This window comes from Quercus robur, chromosome 11 (assembly GCF_932294415.1).
Source record: "Quercus robur chromosome 11, dhQueRobu3.1, whole genome shotgun sequence".
NCBI classification, from domain to species: Eukaryota; Viridiplantae; Streptophyta; class Magnoliopsida; order Fagales; family Fagaceae; genus Quercus; species Quercus robur.
This window is the reverse complement of record NC_065544.1, coordinates 16,954,162-16,973,680: the sequence shown is the minus strand read 5'-3', so window position 1 is coordinate 16,973,680 and position 19,519 is coordinate 16,954,162. Positions and strand designations below refer to the sequence as shown.

At 40.3% G+C, this 19,519-nt stretch overlaps 1 protein-coding gene across 2 annotated transcripts; it reads left to right on the top strand.

Moving 5' to 3' along the window:
• Positions 1–532: 532 nt before the first annotated feature.
• Positions 533–7,082, top strand: LOC126705967 (uncharacterized). Of its 2 annotated transcripts, none has more exons than XM_050405208.1 (5): positions 533–755; positions 911–965; positions 2,890–3,193; positions 3,354–3,470; positions 3,559–7,082. In XM_050405208.1, exons 3-5 carry the CDS (start codon positions 2,909–2,911, stop codon positions 6,625–6,627), a joined length of 3,471 nt encoding a protein of 1,156 aa, XP_050261165.1. In that variant the 5' UTR covers positions 533–755; positions 911–965; positions 2,890–2,908; the 3' UTR covers positions 6,628–7,082. The 2 variants fall into 2 exon arrangements, with proteins under 2 accessions (XP_050261165.1, XP_050261164.1); XM_050405207.1 differs by having other exon boundaries at positions 533–792.
• The last annotated feature ends 12,437 nt before the right edge of the window (positions 7,083–19,519 follow it).

Here is a 19,519-nt window from a genome sequence, read left to right as displayed (position 1 = left end):
GCTTAGGCCTTTGGACCCTTCATCATCAAATGGGCCTGGCCCGTCAATTATTGGACCCCACAGTTATATTTTCAAAATTAACATCTAAAAAAGAAATATATAAAAAGTTTAAAGAATTTGTTAATAAAAAATTGTTATAAAAAATAAACGTTATAATAGTGACCCTCTAAAAAAAATATATAAACTATAAAGTATAAAGTACATCTCATTAAAAAAAGAAAAAAAAAAAAGGGTTGCTTCGGTTTACATAGGATAGTGGCCCAATAAACATGGGCTCACATAATTTACCATAAATTTGGGGTGATGTGAATCCCGGTGCCGGGTCCACCACCGTTTCAATTCCTCATTTTTTTTAAACCCAAGTGGGCTTCTACTGTTGTAAAACTTTATAATAATAATAAATAAAAGAAAGGAAAAACGTAAAGGGCCGCCACATATATGAAAGGAGGACCCACAGCAGATCCCCGAAGAGCCTTCAAATACAAATTGTGTAATACACAATAGACAACACAATGCTACGTCTCTACACCCACTACTCTTAAAAAGTTAAAAACAGTGCCGCACTTGTTGAAGTTGAAGGAGGCAGCAATAGGCAATAGCACTCTTATATCATATAAAACCAAAGGAATCGACGTTTCGTCCTCTCCATTCACCCAACAGCTTACACGTCTCTTTCTTTCGTACACCACACCGCACCGCAACACAAACTCAAACACAACACGAACACACAAACTTCGCGATAAACGTTTCTTTGTGTAAATCTCCACCAAAACCATATCTCCACGTTTCTCTGTAAATCTCTTTTATTTTTTTGTTATTATCGATGTTTAATATTTATTTATTTATTTTAATTAATGCAAACTTAACCGACTCATATATATTCTTTTCTTTTCCTTTTTTTTTTTGTTAGTTCTTTCATCGCTTTCACTTCTTCACATCTAAATCTCACAGCCAACAACACACAGGTTACATCTCTCTCTCTCTCTGATAAAGCCTTTGTTTGTTTATTTATTTGATTTTCTTGTTTCCAGGGAAAATTATTTTTATTTTTCCTAGAAAGTGTGGTGTTGTGATTGGCTGATTCGCTATTGCAATTGCATGCCTGGTGAATTGTATATGTATATTTTTTTCATGATGTTTATGCATTATGTGAATTAAATATTCAATTTATTATTGTATTCTTGTTTTCTGTTAATTTAATGTGTTTGTTATTCTGTTGTAACAAACAGAGTCTTAGTGATTGGTGGACTGTTTGTTTATTGTGTATATATTCTGTGATTTGTTTTAATATGTGTTTGGATAAAGCGAAATGTAAAACATTTGGCTGTAATTGATAATTTCAGGTCTTAATTTTCTAGGTTTTAGTTATTTAGGTTTAGTATTTTTTTTATAAGAATTTATTCTTATTATTAGGTGTGAAATCTGCTGTTAAATTCATCTTTCTATGTATTGAGTTCTTTTACTAGTATAACTAAATCTCGCAATATTTTCACAAGAAGTGAGGTGTCAACCCAAAAATAAAATACCGGGTCCCACATAACTCAAAACAGGGGTTTTGTGAAAATGCTAGTGAGATTTTGTTGTGTTCATAGATTTTTTCTTATGTATTTGGTTGCAAAAATAATTCAGTGCCCCGGGTGTATTACAGAGAGAGTGAATCCTACATGTGGGTCCCACACCATGGAAAAATTATTCGGTACATTTGGTGTATTACGGATGTTTCTAAGGAGATGGTATTAGGTGTAATGGGGATATGTGTAACCCCTCTTACATTGGGTGGTTCCCACACGTGTGGCGGCTCAGATTTGCAGGACCCAGATGTGGGATTGAGAGGAAAGTGTAGTAGTATTGGGTTCATTGAATAATTACACCCACATGTGAGACTTACATTTATGTGAGAGAGAGGTGCAATACAATGAGAGTATGGAATAAGATGAGATTGTGGTTAATAAATTATTTCTTAGCTAACTCCAAAGTGTTTGGGTTAAGATGCGTTGTTGTTAATATTCTTATAAACAACTATAGGGAAGAATATGATAGTATTGTGCTACATATGTATCCCTATTATGTTTAATAGGAAATTTGAGATTTGAAATGCTTCTTGTTTGTGAAAGTCTCAAAAGATTTTTCAAAGACAATGTCTTAAAAGAGAAAGAAGGCAAGAAAGTAATTTTAACGAGAGGAAAGTTTCGTAGAACAGGCAATAATATGATTTGGAATGCAATCCCCCATTGCCTCATGTGGCATATTTGGTGTGAGAGGAATGCAAGGACCTTTGAGGGACAGGAGAAATTAGTGCATGATCTTAAGCTTTCTCTACTCAAATCTTTATTTGAGTGGATGAATGCTTCCTATATCTTTTCTTTTGATATACTTGATGGCTGTTCATTTTGTGCTTAATGTCAATGTACTTTTTGTACACATCCTGTGCATATGTCTACCTCTTCTAGTTGCATTAATGAATTTTACTTATCAAATGGGAGAGAGAGAGAGAACCTTGGCTAAATTTCAAATCTGTTACTGATTCTGAATTGAATGAAGGCGTATAGTTATGTTATCAATTTATTTTGAGACAAAATATAAGGCTGCAAAGGTGCTTCCATGTGTGTGTGTGTTTTTTTTTTCCACATTGTATTCACTTCACAATTTTTTCCTTTTTTCTCTGAGTTGATGCCTATGTACGTGCTTGCTTAACTCTCTCTCTCTGCCTGGCTTTGGTAGTCTGGTAAAAATAATATCCTTAGGTAGGGGGGCGTTACCCATGAAGTTATTGGTTATTGACAAAATAAAGGAACTTCCATTTCCATTAAGGCTTTAGCCCATGATATCACATCTTGTTCACCTTGATATTGAGGATTTCATTGTTATTGTCATTATTAAATTTGACAGCACATCAAGGGTGGAATCAATGGAGTATGATGAAGGTCAGCATGGTGCCCATGGAGAAGATCCTGAATATGGTGCAATTTTCATGTCAAATAGTGCAACCAAAAGAGAGTGTTTTAGTAGGAGACTATTTGGCCTTCCATCTTCTCAGAGCCGCTTTGTAATGCAGGTTAAATATGGAATGATTTTATTTTTGTTTGAATATGAAAAAAGACAGCTTCATGGTGTTTTCCGGGCATGTTCTGATGGTGCAATGTATATTGAGCCCGATGCCTTCCGTAAATCAGGGAAGCAATTCCCGGCACAGGTGTGGATATGTATATCTTTCTTGTGTCCATTTGGTTCCTTTTTTTAGTTTTAGTTTTAGCTGGGAGAAGGCTTTGGGAGTTTATTCCTAAGTGAAATGATTGAAATTTTTTTCCACAAATTATTTTATTTATTTATAAACTGATTCTCTTTTTTCTCAGGTAAAGTTCAGCCCAATTTGGTCGTGTATCCCACTTAAAGAAGATGAATTTCGTGACATAATCAAAGAAAATTACTTTTCAGCCCACAAGTTTAACTTTGGGCTGTCGGAAGAGCAGGTCTGCTCCTTTCCTATCAAAGTCAAGACTTCAAAATGCAATCAAATATATATATTTTTATCAATGTCTCTTCCTATGTATTTTATAGGTTTGTAGGCTTCTATACAAATTCAGTTTGAGAAAGGAAACAGATCATCAACCTCGAAGACAGTTACTAAAATTTAAGGTTGCAAGAGGGCGTTCTATGGATAAAGTCAGTAGAGCTGACGTTGGTGGCATTGCAATGAGTGATAAGGTGAAAGATGAGAATGATTGGGACGATCGTTATAGGCCAGCTGTCTTATCTGAGTACCCTGGGGAATCTTTTGGCTACTCTGGAAGAGAAAGTGCAGAAGGCAAGTTTGCAAAAAGTCTTGAGGTAGAGAACAAACATAAAGTTTGCAATGAGCTTGGGCCAGTCATCAGGTATGAATATATTGAGGACTCCACGACTAGAGTTGGAAGAGATGAAAGCAGATTTGCAGCATGTGATAGGTTGAGGACTGATCATAACTCAGCTATTGACCATGGACCTGTCATGTCAAATGCCCATTCTGGGTACTTTTTGAGTGAAGAAGGACACGTCTCCGATCATAGCAGGTTTGCAATAGCTAATAGGCTAGAAAGTGAATGTAATTTAAACAATGGCACTGTGCCACCTGTCTCAAATGAGTGCCATAGTTTATTTCAACCTAACCTTCGTAGATCTTTTGGCTCTAACAAGCCCATTATGGAAACAGATTCTGCGGTTCAAGATCAACTCTGGCCACATTCAACATCTTCTGGCTCAATAGAGCCACTAATCTCTTACCCTTCTTACAGAGATGGAATTGTTACACGCACAGTTCCTTATGATCCTGATGTCCCTAGTATTAACTTTAGGCGCCCATCGCCTTCCGGAATTGATCACAGCACTAATCCAGTGCAAGAATATACTTCTCCTTATAGAACATGTGCAGGGAATCTTCTTCACTCCCCAAAAAATCAACCATATTTCCCATCTGTAGAGCCCAAAGTTATCACAAATAGATGTCCAGATGATAGTTCTGGTTTCGGGAACCATATTCCCTTCCCTACTCCCTACCATTATGAGCGTTTTTGCAACAGGACCAGCATATCTTCTTCAGGGACCGCTGCATATTCTGAAAACTTGGCAACAGAATTGTCTGGAAATCAAGATCATGTTGGCCTTTCCTTTTCGCAGACTCCTATAGCACCTGTGCCTTTATCAGAAACCGGAAATAATGGGATGGAAAACCAGGGTCTTCCATCTTTTTCCTCTACTTCCAGCATACATCCTTCTTTTGCCTATAATTTTGGATTTCCTGTAGAGTCACAAGGCAAGCATGAGCATGAAGTACTACAGGAGGAGAACAATGAAGCATTTACTGCTAGAGCTAATGTTCCTTTATCAAATAAGGGTCAGGTTCAATTGCATAGTTATTCTTCTGGTCCCAATGTTCTTCCCTCCTCCATCTATAATTTTAACTTTTCTGTTGAGTCACAAGGCAAGTTTGAGCAAGAAGTTGTACAGCACGAGGAGAGGAATGAAGCATTTACACGTAATGATCCTTTATCAAATAAGCGCCAGGTTCAGTATGATTTTTCTGGTGAGCCTAGGAGAGTGCATGTCCATGAAGACAATTCACCAAATCATGATTTCAAGTTTGATCAGGATCCCAAAAGCATGTATTCTGACTACGATAAAAACAGAAAAACTAGTGTGTTTTCTCGCTTGTCTTTGGCCCCAGCTGTTGTCTATGAGGAACATGATGGGGATTCATCAGTGGATGAAGTCATGGCAATGTTGCAGCAGAGTCACCACCAATGGGGGAAGACAAAAAAGTCTAAAACATTGATGAAGAGACGTGACAATGCTCAAAACGTTAGGAATAAAATACAAACCACTTCTTGTCCCAAGCCGGAAAGGGACTGCTTTGACATGAACATAAAGAAGATGAAAATGAATAGTCCTTCAGTTGTTGGAGAGAATGTCTACCAAACTGCTGAAAGTTCTCTGTTTGTAGATTCTGAACATCTGAGTGCTGAATGGTCACCATTTGTGGATTTCAAACGTCGGAGTGAAGTTCGGAAAACTGATGATGACACCAAGAATAGGGGTTGTTATAAAATTGCTGGAAGTGACAGATCGTTAGGTGTGCAGCGCAAAAGAAGAAAGTTGATTAGGCCTGACTTTAGTAAGAAAGAGTCTTCCAATGAGCAAGGAACCAATGATGATGTTTCTCGATGTATAGATGTATTTTCACAAGAAAGTTCTGTTAGCAAAGGTGAACAATCAAGTTGTGAGGCTTTGGTTGGAAGCCAGGATAATGCAACCAAGTTATCTCAAAGTGTTGTAATTTGTTCAAGCAGTGGTGAATGTAAGAATATTATTGTTGAAAGAGGTTTAGACTCTGAAGGGGAATTAAGAACTGAAAGTTGTGAAACATCCTTCAGAGTTGTATGTGAAGACAGAAATGAGTCTTCACTAGACAATGGCGTCCAAAATGCCTGTGAAGATAAGAGTCATAATGCTGAGGATGGCTTGGGAGTTAAGGATCCCATGGAGGGTCAATTGTCCCTAGTTTGTGATGATACCAGCCACTCTATCTTGCCAAAGTCATTTGTAGAAATAGAAGAAGAAAATGCTTACAAAGGAACTGCACATGGTGATATTGAACATGGAAGTACTTTGCCTCAGAGTGTTGAGAATTTGAATGAGCTTAGTCACATCAGTGGTGAGATTGCCATGGGAAACACAGTGAACAACTCAGGTGTTGACAGTGCTACATTGCAAAGGATCAAAGAATTTATAGATAGCTGTGTAGATGAAGGTAAGAGGAACAATCAGAAACAATCCATTACCAAGCGGGCTTCTTCTGAAAATGCAAGGTGCTCCAATGTTGAAGAATCATCTCAAGAAATTTGTGAGGGAAATGTCGGATCTGGAGAGATATTGGCCACACCCAATGGTGGCAAAAGCTGTGAAATGGAATTTCATCAAAATATGGAAAACAAGAATGAAGTTATACCCCGCAGTTGTGAAATCAGTAAATGGCAATTGAAGACGATCTCAAGTGACCAGAATTCAAGATTATCTCAAGAGCCTGCAGATGATGAAAAGAAGGGACAAAACAGGGTGATTGTTGAAGCTTCTGATTGGAAACAGCTGTTTTAAAATCCAGACTGAAGCTTCTGAATTTTTTTTGACAAGGGCTTAAAACTAATTCTTGGCATACTGACAATGTTGAATATAAATCACAGAGATACTGCTTTTGGTATGAGGCAATGCTATGGAGTATATGACTTGGAAGTGCATTGAGTCTTTTGTTTGTTGACGTTACCGATCTGGGCTAACAAATTCAATTCTGCAGCTGGAAGAATGTCCCAATGTTGCTCACTTTAAATATTGATTTTACTTGCTTGGGTAAATTGCTGCATTTTTAACTACAGATGATAACCATCTTTTTGTTTAGTGCTATTCTTGAAAGACTTCAGCAGTGTCTTGTATTTTGACAAGCTAAGAAATTTTATAATGGGAGTTTAGTTTTAAGCACTTGGTTATAATTCTTGTATCTGAAATTTGATTTTTAATTTGGAAATGGAAATTCACTATATTTTGATTGTTGAAAATTGCCAATGATTTGATCTTCTCCACTAGTACGGCTGAAGTAGTGGATTTGATATAGTAATGAATGGGTGAAATAGGCACAGTTTCGTAAGTGCACCAAACATTAGGTTTTACTTTTTAGCATTGAAATTATCTGTTTGGAGAAAACGGTTATTGTTTGTGTTTTATTAGTTAATGGAATAATGTGTTTTGTGATCGGTGGTATATAAGTTTGTAGAACTTATGTAGTAAAATTTGTAATACCCTAGTATCACTTGTACCCTTTAATCTCAAATTTTTGGTACTGACTTGGATCCCCAGCTGACATGGCTAAGTGGCTGACAAGATAAACTGAATTAGATCATCTTACTGTCAAACTAAATTTTGGGCTCATTTGTGCCTCATTCAAAAATAAGAGTTGAATCTATTTATTGCATTTCTCCTGTATAAAAATGGCTCTAATTTGTAGTGCTGTAAATGAGGTCCAATTTTTTTTTTTATTTTTATTTTTTTTTTGAGAATGAAATGAGGTCCACATTTATGAAGGTATTCACGAACACAAAATGTATGAGAATTTTTTTTATAATTTTGATGTTTAGAATTTAATGTCATATATATTTACACACTGAATATAAATATGAAAGTAAGATACTGAATGTAGAATGTAAAGAAATAATATACTGAATGTAAATATGAATACTGAATGTAAAACTTTATTTTATTGGGTATAAAACTTACAAAGTTACAATACAACTTACAAAGTTACAAACTTACTGTTGGCTTACTGAAGCTATAGATACAAAAACTGAAAGCTTGATTGGAAGTTTGAATTATTGTTGGCTGACTGAAGCTATAGATACAAATAACTGAAAGCTTGAACACATATTTAAAATTTGATTATTTCTTAATACTATTAAGGACAATGGATTAGTCATTTCTGAATCCAAAGTCAAAAAATTTCAAACTCATGTTAGGTTCTTAGGGTTTGATATTCATCATGGTATGATCAAACCAATTGATAGAGTGATTCAATTTGCAGATAAGTTTGGTGACCAAACCTAGACAGTTTTAACATTATAATCATGTCTAAAAGATGGCATCATGACTTGTAAAAATCCTTGGTCGGGACTGAACCAGTCAATCTAGAGTTAGGTGATTAATACCTAGAAACCATCAATAAGTTAGGTGATTAATACCTAGAAACCATCAATAGGATTGATTTCCAAAAATGGCATTCGGGCATGTATTTCTCTAGGCTAAGAGCATCTCTAGCAGATTCATCAGATTTTTGTACTGTTTGGAGAATGAACAGTAACTTTTACCTTTATTTACCCACTTTTTCAAATACACCTTTCAATAGATTCTCTATCTCATTTAAATATTATTTTTTCATTCATTATTTATTCTTTTTTTAACAACTACACATCTTCCAACATTTTTTAATTCAACACATAATTATTGATGAAGCGTGACTTCGTCAGTCGAATTAAACGTGCCCAGATGGATCCAAATCCTCGCCTGGATGCTTGTGTAGATGACGAGACTGCTTCTGTAAGGGAGGTCACCGGTATGGTGTCTGCCACAACGTCTCCGATGCCAAAGTCAGAACGAGAGAGTATATTGTAAAATGAAACAAAATAGTAAAATGACGATCACTATCTTTTTAGAGTGTCTGTGTTTTTTTGTGTACCTCGTGTTGACAGTGTGGGGGGCTTTATATATGTTGCCTTGGATTCTAGCCGTTGTGATTGGCATTGTGATGTTAATGTCTTCCTTTGGTAACGCCTCCTGCCTTGAAATGGAGCTTTTAATGTGCTCTTAACAGTCTGTACAGTTGGTTCTGTAACCGTCCAAGGTATTATTGGTGGCATTGAATGGTCCAGCTGTCTTCGTCAGTGACGTGGGCAAGGGTTAGGCTCTTCATTGGGGAATGGTCTCGTTAGTCTCGCTTATTTCGTCTGTAGCCAATTTCCTCAATCCTATTAGATGCCTCCCGATTCTATGGTCGTTGTGACATGTCATGACGATCGTAGAAGATGAAAGGTCATTGGTTTGTAAGTGACTCTTGGGACTTCGCGCTGTATTAAATGCGTAGTGGCGGCGCAACACGTTTCATGGCCACGTGGCACGTGCTGATTGGTGGGTTTTTTGCATGACCCTTGGGTTTCCCACTACTTTTCAGTTGTTTGGGCTTTAGTTTTTAAACTCCCTTTTCCTTTCGTTTCCCCCTTTACTTTTCCCAATTTCCTTATTCATTGTTCTGAGTCTCTTCTTCCCCGCTTGTTCTTACTACCGTTCCAACTTTTGTTCCAGCGATTCTCCTTTTTTAATTTGCGTTGCACTTTTTCGAGGTATGTTTCTCTTTTTCCTTTCCCTCTATTTCCTTTTTCTTTTCCTTTGTAATCTTTTGTAAGCTTCTGATTTTTCCTTTTTCTTTCTATTGCTGTGATTGTCTTTGTTTTCTTGCTTTTGGGGTTTTAGTGTTTACCTCATTCTTCTGCGTTTTTTCTAGGTGTCCATGGTTGGTAGTTCTAAGGTTAGGATAGCTGGCCCCTCGATTTCTTTCCATTTTGCGCATTTAGGAGGGGTCTCTAGGTGTTTTCCCAAACGTTGAGGACTTTGTTTTTGAGGGTAACAGTTTAGGTGTTGTATTGGTTGAGTTGTGCCCTTTGCTTCGTCAATCTATTGGTTGGTTTAAAGGTCTGGTTAAAGAGCGGGGGATGATGTCTGAGATTAGGTCCAGTGAACTTGACACTGGGTTGTCATCTAGTGGCGAGCCGGTGGAGGGTGATACCACCGTCTCTACCCCTAGAGAGGTTAGGGCTTTTTACGCCCTCGAGGAGGTGTGTGGGCTAGATGCTGAAACCGTAGGTAGATTTAGAGACATATTTCAATTTCCGGAGAGGGTTCGTGTTCATCAGCCTAACGATGAGGATAGGGCTTGCCACTTCTTTCTTGGTGAGGTATGCTTCTATGAGGCTGCCTTCACTTGTGGCCTTAGGTTCCCCGTCCACTCGTTGATCATGGAGTTATTGGATCATTTTGGTGTTGTCCCCGGGCAGCTTATGCCCAACTCGTGGAGGATAGTGGTTAACTGTATGGAAATATGGTTGGCCGCTATCGGGGACATGATTAAGGTGGCTGAGCTCGTCCATATGTATCGTTTGAAAGGGTCTAAAGAGTACGGGTATTATGAGTTAGTGCCCTGGGAGAGGAAAACCAGGATTGTCAAGGGTTTATTGTTGTCCTTCAGGTATTGGAAGTCAATATTTTTCTTTGTGTCTGGGGATAATTTTGAGACTCCCCCCAATCGGGATTGGGGTGATATCCCGAGGTTGCTTCGTCAGTGGGGAACCCCGACCTTAGGTGCGTCAGTATTTCTTCTCGTTGTTTTTGGTTTTGTTATGTTTGCTGTTATCGTCATTGACTCCTTGTTTCTTATTTTGCGCAGTAAAAAGATGACCTAAGCTCAAGAGCAGGTATAAGGAGCATGTTGAGAAGGCCATATAGTACGCCCTGTCGATTGAGAATTGGGACAACCTGGTAGATCTGCGGACCCTTGCTTTCTATCATCTTGGTCCCGACCCCTCCTCCTACGTTCTGCGAAGTCTTGGCATTGAAGAAAAAAAGAGTAAGTATTAATTTCGTCAGTGTTTGATATCGTCAGTGTTGACTTTCTTTTAAGCACTTGGATTTTTTTTTTTTTTAACAAGTGTTTTCTTCTTGTAGAGATGACGACCAAGTTCAACAAGGATATGTACGCAAAGATGAGGTCTAAGAAGGATGAGCCCTTGTCCAGCATCGGGAAGAAGGGGGTACGTGTAACAGGGAAAGGTCCGTCTATTACACCAGTTACTTCTGCTACTCCCATCATCTCTGGTGTTGAGACTGTGAGGACGGCCTCTCCAGCCACTTCGGTTGAAGAGATTCCCACTCCTTCATCGAAAAGGCCGCGCATATCGGGCAAGGAGAAGGAAAAGGCTGACTCTCGTTCGTCCACCGTATGGAGTGACGAAGGGCTGGTTGTGGACAGGGTGCACGGGGTCGTCACTACTGAGGACCTGAAGGTTTTTACCGGCGTGCCATTCAATGTGGTTGCAAATCAACAAGTCCACAAGCTCGTCCGGGAAATCTGCTTGTGTGCCTCTGGTATTTTTCTCTCTTTGTACTAACGACTTTAGCTTTCTTTTCAGGTGTTGGGGGAGAGTCTTCACATTGCTTCTGAGTACCTCACTCAGGAGGCCAAGGTGGCATCATTAACATCCAAGATGGAGGCCTTGGAAGAGGAGAATTCTACACTGAAGAGGAAGCTCATTGAATCTATGCACGAGGTCAACACTTTGAAGGAAAGCACAAAGACTTTGACTGACGATCTCCGAACTGAGCGTTAATTAACATTGGAGAAGGACGATTAGCTTCTGGCAGCTAAGGAGAAGCTTAAGACTATTGCTGCCAGGTCCGTCAAGGCTTTCCAGCAAACTGATGAGTACAACACTGTGCTCTTCAGTTGGTACTTCAAAGGCTTCGAGCTTCTAAGGCGGTACCTCGTCAAGCATCCCACTGGAGTTGATCTGCAAAACTTGGATCTTGAAGTGGTAGACCAGGAGATGGCGATAGACGAGGCTGCCCAATCTTCCGCTCCTGAGGATGACGTCCCCGAAAAGGCTCCTGCTGACGATGCTGCTACCGGTGATGACGCTGCTATTGGTGATGACACTGCTGTTGGCCCCCGAACTTAATACTTGTGAAAATTTCTTCTTTTCTTTTGTTTCTTTTTGGTAGCCCGCCATGTTTTGGGCTTTTTGTAAATCTAATTTTAGAACAATTTAATCTATCTTGAGAACAATTTTTGTCACCCAGTGTTTATGGGCCTTTCGATGTGAACACAGTGATAATTGCCCGTCATTTTTGAGCTTTTAAATTCATGGTTATGGACTTACTTGCTTGCTTACTTACTGGTTCGTCATATGCTTGTGATGTTTTACATTCGTCCATACCTTGTACTTAGCCGAAATTTTTAGCTGTAACTTTTTTCTCTTCCTTCATCACTGTTCTGCTACTTAGTCTGCAACTCACAACCCTTCAGAGGAGCTTGGATGCAGCCTGAGCTTTTTTTTTTATTTGTTGCAAGGTTCTTGTTCCCCTTTTTATTTTTATTTTTTTTTAGGGATTTTATCGTTGTATGTGGATTCGTCAGTAACCTACATCTGTCAGGCGGAATCTTGTCACTTAGTCATTTTGTTGTTTGACTTGCACCTACTAATGGATTTTGTCATGTTTGTGGCTTCGTCAGTAACTTACATCCGTTAGGGCAGAATCTTGTTACTTAGCCGTTCGACTTACACTCATTTAAGGGATTTTGTCATGTTTGTGGCTTCGTCAGTAACTTACATCTGTCAGGGCGGAATCTTGTTACTTAGCCGTTTGACTTACACCCATTTAAGGGATTTTGTCATGTTTGTGGCTTTGTCAGTAACTTACATCCGTCAGGGTGGAATCTTGTTACTTAGCCGTTTGACTTACACCCATTTAAGGGATTTTGTTATGTTTGTGGCTTCGTCAATAACTTACATCGGTCAGGGCGGAATCTTGTTACTTAGCCATTTTTGGTTTTACGGCTGACTAGATCTGCTTGCACGAAGACATTAGGTGAATAATTCTTTTATTAATTTCAGGAATGAATATATTCATTTGATACATCTATTGGTGGTACTTCTTCAAGTATTCAATGTTCCATGGCCGAGGGAGCCTCTGCCTGTCTACAATTTCCAAGTGATAACTGCCTTGCCTAGAGTAGTGGACGACTCGGTAAGGTCCTTCCCATGTGGGGCCAAGCTTTCCGTGGGCAGGATCTTTAGTTGCTGTGGTAACCTTACGCAGGACGAGGTCGTCTATGTCAAGTCGTCTGAGTTTGACCCTCTTATTGTAGTATTCGGCCATCTTCTGTTGGTACTTTGCCATTCTGCCGGAAGCTTTGTCTCTTACTTCGTCCAGACAATCCAGGTTGAACCGCAGTTGATTGTCATTGCCCTTTTCGTTGAATACCTCTCGCTTGATGCTAGTTACTCCTACCTCGACCGGGATCACTGCCTCAGTGCCATAGGTGAGCCTGAAGGGGGTTTCTCCTGTTGGGGTTCTTACTATGGTTCTGTAAGCCCACAAGATATTGGGCAATTCTTCTGGCCAGCCACCCTTCGCATCGTCCAGCTTGGCTTTGATAATCTTGAGTAGTGTCCGATTCGTCACTTCCGTCTGTCCATTCGCCTGGGGATGCCCCGAGGATGAGAATTGGTTCTTGATGCCCAGACTTGAACAGAAGTCCCTAAAGCCTTGGCTGTTGAACTGCCGCCCATTATTTGATATGATCGTCAATGGAATCCCAAACCTGCAAATTATATTCTTCCACACAAAGTTCCGAATTCTTGCTTCAGTGATTGTTGCTAGAGCCTCTGCTTCGACCCACTTTGTGAAGTAGTCAATAGTAACTAGTAGGAATTTTGCCTGACCTTTACCTTGGGACAGGGGACTGACAATGTCGATTCCCCATTGTGTAAATGGTCATGGGGAGGCTATCGTCGTCAGTCTCTCTGCTGGAAGTTGTTGGACATTCCCGTATCGTTGGCACTTGTCACACTTCTTGACGAGCTCCACTGCGTCCACCTGCATAGTAGGCCAGAAATAACCTGTTCGAATGACCTTGTTCACCAGGGACCTGGGGCGGCATGGTCACCGCAAACCCCTTCGTGGATTTCTTCCAGTATGTAATTGGCTTCTTCCTCGTCGACACACTTCAAGTAAGGTATGGAGAAGCCCCTCTTGTATAAGGTGTCATTAAGGATTGTAAATCTGGCTGCCCTCTTTCTAATCTTTTTGGCCTCTTCTGTATTCTGAGGGAGGTGCCCGTCCTGGAGGAAAGATACGATTGGTGTTATTTAGCTGTTTGTGCTCTAGATTGTGAATGTTGGAATTTCTTCAATGCTAGGGTGTTTCTGGACTTCCATTGCCAAGCCCATGCTTATCCCCCCTTCTTCTGACGATGCTAGCTTCGAGACTTCGCCTGCTACCATATTCTGGCTTCTGGGGATCTGTGCGAATTCCACCTTATCGAGCTCTTGATTTAGATGTTTCGTCAACCTGAGGTATTTCTGCATTCGTTCTTCCTTTGCTTCGTACTTTCCCTTAATTTGCCCGATCACCAGCTTTGAATCATTCTGGACTAACAGGTTCTTAGCTCCAAGCGCCTTTCCGAGCCTCAATCTCGTCAATATTCCTTCGTATTCAGCTTTATTGTTGGTAGCCGAAAATTTCAGTTGAACTCCATATTTGAGCACCTCCTCGTCAGGGGTGGTTATGACAATCCCTACTCCACCCCTCTTTTGGGCTGACGAACCATTAGTACGTATCGTCCATTTTTCGGCTTCGTTGGTGAGACTATCTCCTCCGAAAAGGTGAACTTGGCGATGAAGTCTGCCAAAACTTGTGCCTTGATGGCTGTTCTGGGATGGTACTCAATGTCAAATTGACTGAGTTCAATTGCCCACTAGACCATTCTTCCGGCTGCCTCAGGTTTGTTCATGGACTTTTTGATAGGTTGGTCCGTCATCACTAGGATAGGATTTGCCTGAAAATATTGCCTTAGTTTGTGTGAGGCTACTATTAACGCGAACGCAATTTTTTCAATCCTTGGATACTTGGACTCAGCCCCTTGGAAAGCTTGGCTGACGTAGTAAATTGGAAGCTGTTTCTTGCCTTCTTCTTGAATCAGGGTTGCACTCACTGCTGTAGCTGATACTGCCAAGTGCAAATATAGGTTTTCCCCTTCCTTGGACAGACTTAAGAGGGGTGGATTACTTAGGTAACGTTTCAATTCTTGGAACGCTGCTTCACATTCGTCGGTCCAGGCAAAAGCCTGCTTCAAGGTCTTGAAGAAGGGTAGGCATTTGTCCGTCGCTCTAGAGACGAACCTGTTTAAAGTTGCGATCCTTCCTGTGAGCTTCTGGACTTCCTTGTCGGTCTTGGGCGATGCCATATTGATTATGGCTTGTACTTTCTCTGGGTTTGTTTCTATTCCTCTCTAGGACACCATGAATCCTAAGAATTTCCCTGAAGCTAGGATTCAGCCTCATCTGGTATTATTTGAGGGTGGCAAACGTCTTCTGTAGGTCGTCCAGATGGGCAAGCTCTTCCTTACTCTTGACGAGTATATCATCCACGTATACTTCCATATTCCTGCCGATTTGTTTGCTGAACATCTTGTTCACTAATCTCTGATAAGTAGCTCCTACATTCTTTAATCCAAAAGGCATTACCTTATAGCAATAAAGTCCTTGGCTCGTGATGAAAGCAGTCTTCTCCTGATCTTCTTCGGCCATTTTTATCTGGTTGTATCTTGAGAAAGCGTCCATGAACGTCAGTAACTTATGTCTGGTTGTAGAATCCACAAGCTGGTCTATCCTTGGTAGAAGGAAACTGTCATTGGGGCATGCCTTGTTCAGGTCTGTGAAGTCCACACACATTCTCCACTTCCCATTTGTCTTCTTCACTAGGACGACGTTTGCGAGCCACTCAGGATAATACACTTCCCGGATGAAGCCTGCCGTCAACAGTTTGGTAACTTCATCTGTAACCGCTTGGTCTCGTTCTGGGGCGAAGACTCTTCGTCTTTGCTGGACAGGCTTTCTTTCTAGGTCCACATTCAACTTATGCTGGATGACTTCTGAGGATATGCCTGGCATGTCCTCGTGGCTCCATGTGAAGACATCTAGGTTCTCCTTAAGGAACTGGACGAGCCTTGTTCTCATCTCGGGACTTAGCTTCGTCCCTATCTTTGTCATCTTGGTTGCCTCTCCTTCGGCCAGTTCCACTGTTTCCAGGGCTTCCATTTTATCTTCTTCCTTCTCTTCAATCATCCATGTATGGTTCTCCTTTGCAGCCAAGACGGCCTGGTAACACTCTTTAGCTAAGACTTGATCTCCTTTTACTTTGCCGACACCATTATCCGTTGGGAACTTTACCTTCAAGCAATAGGTGGACGTGGCGCTTTCCATTTGTTGAGTGTGGGCCTCCCAATGATTACATTGTAAGATGAGGGGCAATCTACTACTAAGAAGTCTAATTAACAGGTCAACTGCATCGGGTAGGTCCCCACCGTTATTGTCAACGTCACTATGCCCTTGGGATATACCTTGTCTCCACTGAAACTGACGAGGAGGGAGTCAAATGAGTGCAGTCTCCTTGGATCTAGTTTCAACTGCTGAAAAGCAGGAAGGTAGATGATGTCTGCGGAGCTACCGTTGTCCACGAGGATCCTTTTGGTGTTGAATCTCTCTATAGTCAGTATTATGACCAAAGGGTCATTGTGAGGCTGCTTCACTCCCCTGGCATCTATTTCATTGAAGGACATATCCTGGTCTGTCTGTTGTTGCTTAAACGGAGGTATCATGTGGACGCTATTCACCTGTCTTTGACATGCTTTCTTAAAGGATCTGAATGACCCTCCTGCAATTGTCTTTATCTCCCCAATCACATCCTGTTACGACTGGAACGGACGATCATCATTCCTGGAAGAGGACTCATGCTGGCCATTATTGCCGTCTTTGAACTTACTATATTCCCCCTTCTTCACATATTTCTGCAGTTTCCCCTTCTATATCAACTCTTCTATTTGCTCCTTTAGGTCCCGACAGTCTTCTGTGTTGTGTACATGATCCTTGTGAAACCGGCAATACTTATTCTTATCACGGACATTACGGGACAAATGTAATGGCCTTGGCCATTTGAGGTAGTGCTCATCCTTAATCTGCGTTAAAATTTTGTCAACAGGCATAACTAGGGGGTAAATTTTACTGTCCGAGGACCTTTATCTTCTTTTCTTCTTCTGTCATTGGTTCGACGATCTGGACGCTCCCTCTTTTGTCCCTACGCTCGTCATCCTTCCTTCCTTTGTCCCCCTAGCTTCTCTACATTCCCTATAGCTGCTAAAACGTTTTCAGCATTCATGTACTTCTGTGCTTTCAGGAGCATCTCTGCCATCTTTGGAGGTTTCTTCACGAGTGAAGCCACGAGATCTCTGGATCTCAGTCCCACTTTGAAGGTTGTCAGCTGTACCTTGTCATCAGCTTCGTCTACCTCCAGGGTCTCCCAAGTAAAGCGTTTCACGTACGACCTTAGAGTTTCCTTCTCTCCCTGCTGAATGGTGAGTAAGTGGTCTGTTGGCCTCTTAGGACGCTGCCCCCCAATAAAGTGACGCAAGAAGGCGTTGCTCAACTGCTCAAAGTTTTCAATGGACGATATTGGCAACTTTGTGAACCATTCCCTTGCAGCTCCTTTGAGAGTGGTGGGGAAGGAATGACATAGTATCTCGTCGGGGGACTATTGAAGGCCTAGCGTTGTTTTGAAGGTATTAAGGTGATCCTGAGGGTCTTTGAGCTCGTCGAACGGCTCAAGCTGAGGTAGACGAAATTTTGACGGCACTGGACATTCGAGGACTGCTGTAGTAAAAGGCGAATCCGTGGCCCTTACCATTCTATCCACGCTCCAGTCCGTTTTCTCCTTGATGGCATTCCTTAACTCATCCATCTCCTTCCTCATCTCTAGAAGAAGATCCGAATTCTGTTCGTCCGGAGTAGTAGGTCTTTGATGACTACTCCTACTATGGCTGTCTCCCTCACCCTCCGGGTTGTCCTTGGACCGATTCTCCTCGTGTTGAACCTGTTGAAGCCGTAGCTTCATTTCCTGATTTTGTTTGGTGAGTCCTTCAACGGTGGCCGCAAAAGTTTGGACTTGTTGAGCCAAGGCTGCGGAATCTTAATTTAACTCCATCTGAATATAGAAGTTAATGGAAACTGCGTTTTCGAATGTGAATACGAAAATGTCGTCCCCACAGACGGCGCCAAACTGATGAAGCATGATTTCGTCAGTTGAATTAAACGTGCCTAGATGGATCTAAATCCTCGCCTGGGTGCTTGTGTAGATGACGAGACTGCTTCTGTAAGGGTGGTCACTGGTGTGATGCTTGCCACAACGTCTCCGATACCAAAGTTAGAACGAGAGAGTATATTGTAAAATGAAACAAAAAAGTAAAATGGTGATCATTATCTTTTTAGAGTGTTTGTGTTTTTTTGTGTACCTCGTGTTGGCAGTGTGGAGGGCTTTATATATGTTGCCTTGGATTCTAGCCGTTGTGATGTTAATGTCTTCCTTTGGTAATGCCTCCTGCCTTGAAATGGAGCTTTTAATGTGCTCTCAACGGTTTGTACAGTTGGTTCTGTAACCGTCCGAGGTATTATTGGTGGCATTGAATGGTCCAGCTGTCTTCGTCAGTGACGTGGGCAAGGGTTAGGCTCTTCATTGGGGAATGGTCTCGTTAGTCTCGCTTATTTCGTCTGTAGCCAATTTCGTCAATCCTATCAATTATTATAATAGAAAAAATGTATTTGAAGAATGAACAGTAGCCCATCAGACTTGATGGGCTACTGTTCATTAGCCAAAAAAAAAAATCCAGTTATACCGAAGCTGCTGGAGCATATACAGTACACAAAAATCTCCAAATTTTAGCTAATAAAGCCAGATACCGATGCTCTTGGAGATGCTCTAAGGGTTCTTAAGGAACTCAAATGTTAGAGGTTGATCATTGGGATTGGTGGTTTTTTTTTTTTTTTTTAATGAAACCGGATTGTTATTCCTTCATTCCGCAAGAAGTGTTGTGTCCTCACAAAAACCAATTGGACTAAAAAAAATAAGTCAGTAGTCCAATTCAGTCATCCACCCTCTAGCTTTTAGGTACTCTACTAGTTTCATATCGTAAACCGTTTAAATATGCAATCAAGCTTTCAGTTATATATATATATATATATATGTACCTCGTTTTTTTTAAAGAAAATGAATATTTTAGGTAAAAAGATTCTAAAAAAAAATTACAAAAACTATAGCATTACATTAACAAAAACTATTAAGTTCCAGTTAATTCAATTATCACAAAAACCAATTAGACTAAAAAAAATAAGTTAGTAGTCCAATTCAGTCATCCACCCTCTAGCTTTTAGGTACTCTACTAGTTTCACATTGTAAACCGTTTAAATATGCAATCAAGCTTTCAGTTTTATATATATATATATATGTACCTCATTTTTTTTAAAGAAAATGAATATTTTAAGTAAAAAGATTCTAAAAAAAAATTACAAAAACTATAGCATTACATTAACAAAAACTATAAAGTTCCAATTAATTCAATTAGTAAAGTTTCTTATAGTTGTATAAGAGATTTGAGGTTCATTCTTCATTTATACAAAAAAAAACTTATTGATATTTTTGCTAGAAGTTCTCTCAAAAACAAAATCTAAAACCCTAATTTGAAATTGGATTTTTCTTTTGCATTAGCGTGGGTCCCACACAGACCGTTGGGGTAAGAAAATGAAAATCTAATAAGATCTGTTTTAGTTTACAACACACTGAAGGGTCC

Bases quoted from the DNA above. Each gene is read 5' to 3' on its own strand.
- LOC126705967 (XM_050405208.1), top strand. From the start codon at position 2,909: ATGGAGTATGATGAAGGTCAGCATGGTGCCCATGGAGAAGATCCTGAA. The intron at 3,194-3,353 runs GTGTGGATATGT...CTTTTTTCTCAG, and splicing joins GGAAGCAATTCCCGGCACAG to GTAAAGTTCAGCCCAATTTG. The intron at 3,471-3,558 runs GTCTGCTCCTTT...TGTATTTTATAG, and splicing joins TTGGGCTGTCGGAAGAGCAG to GTTTGTAGGCTTCTATACAA.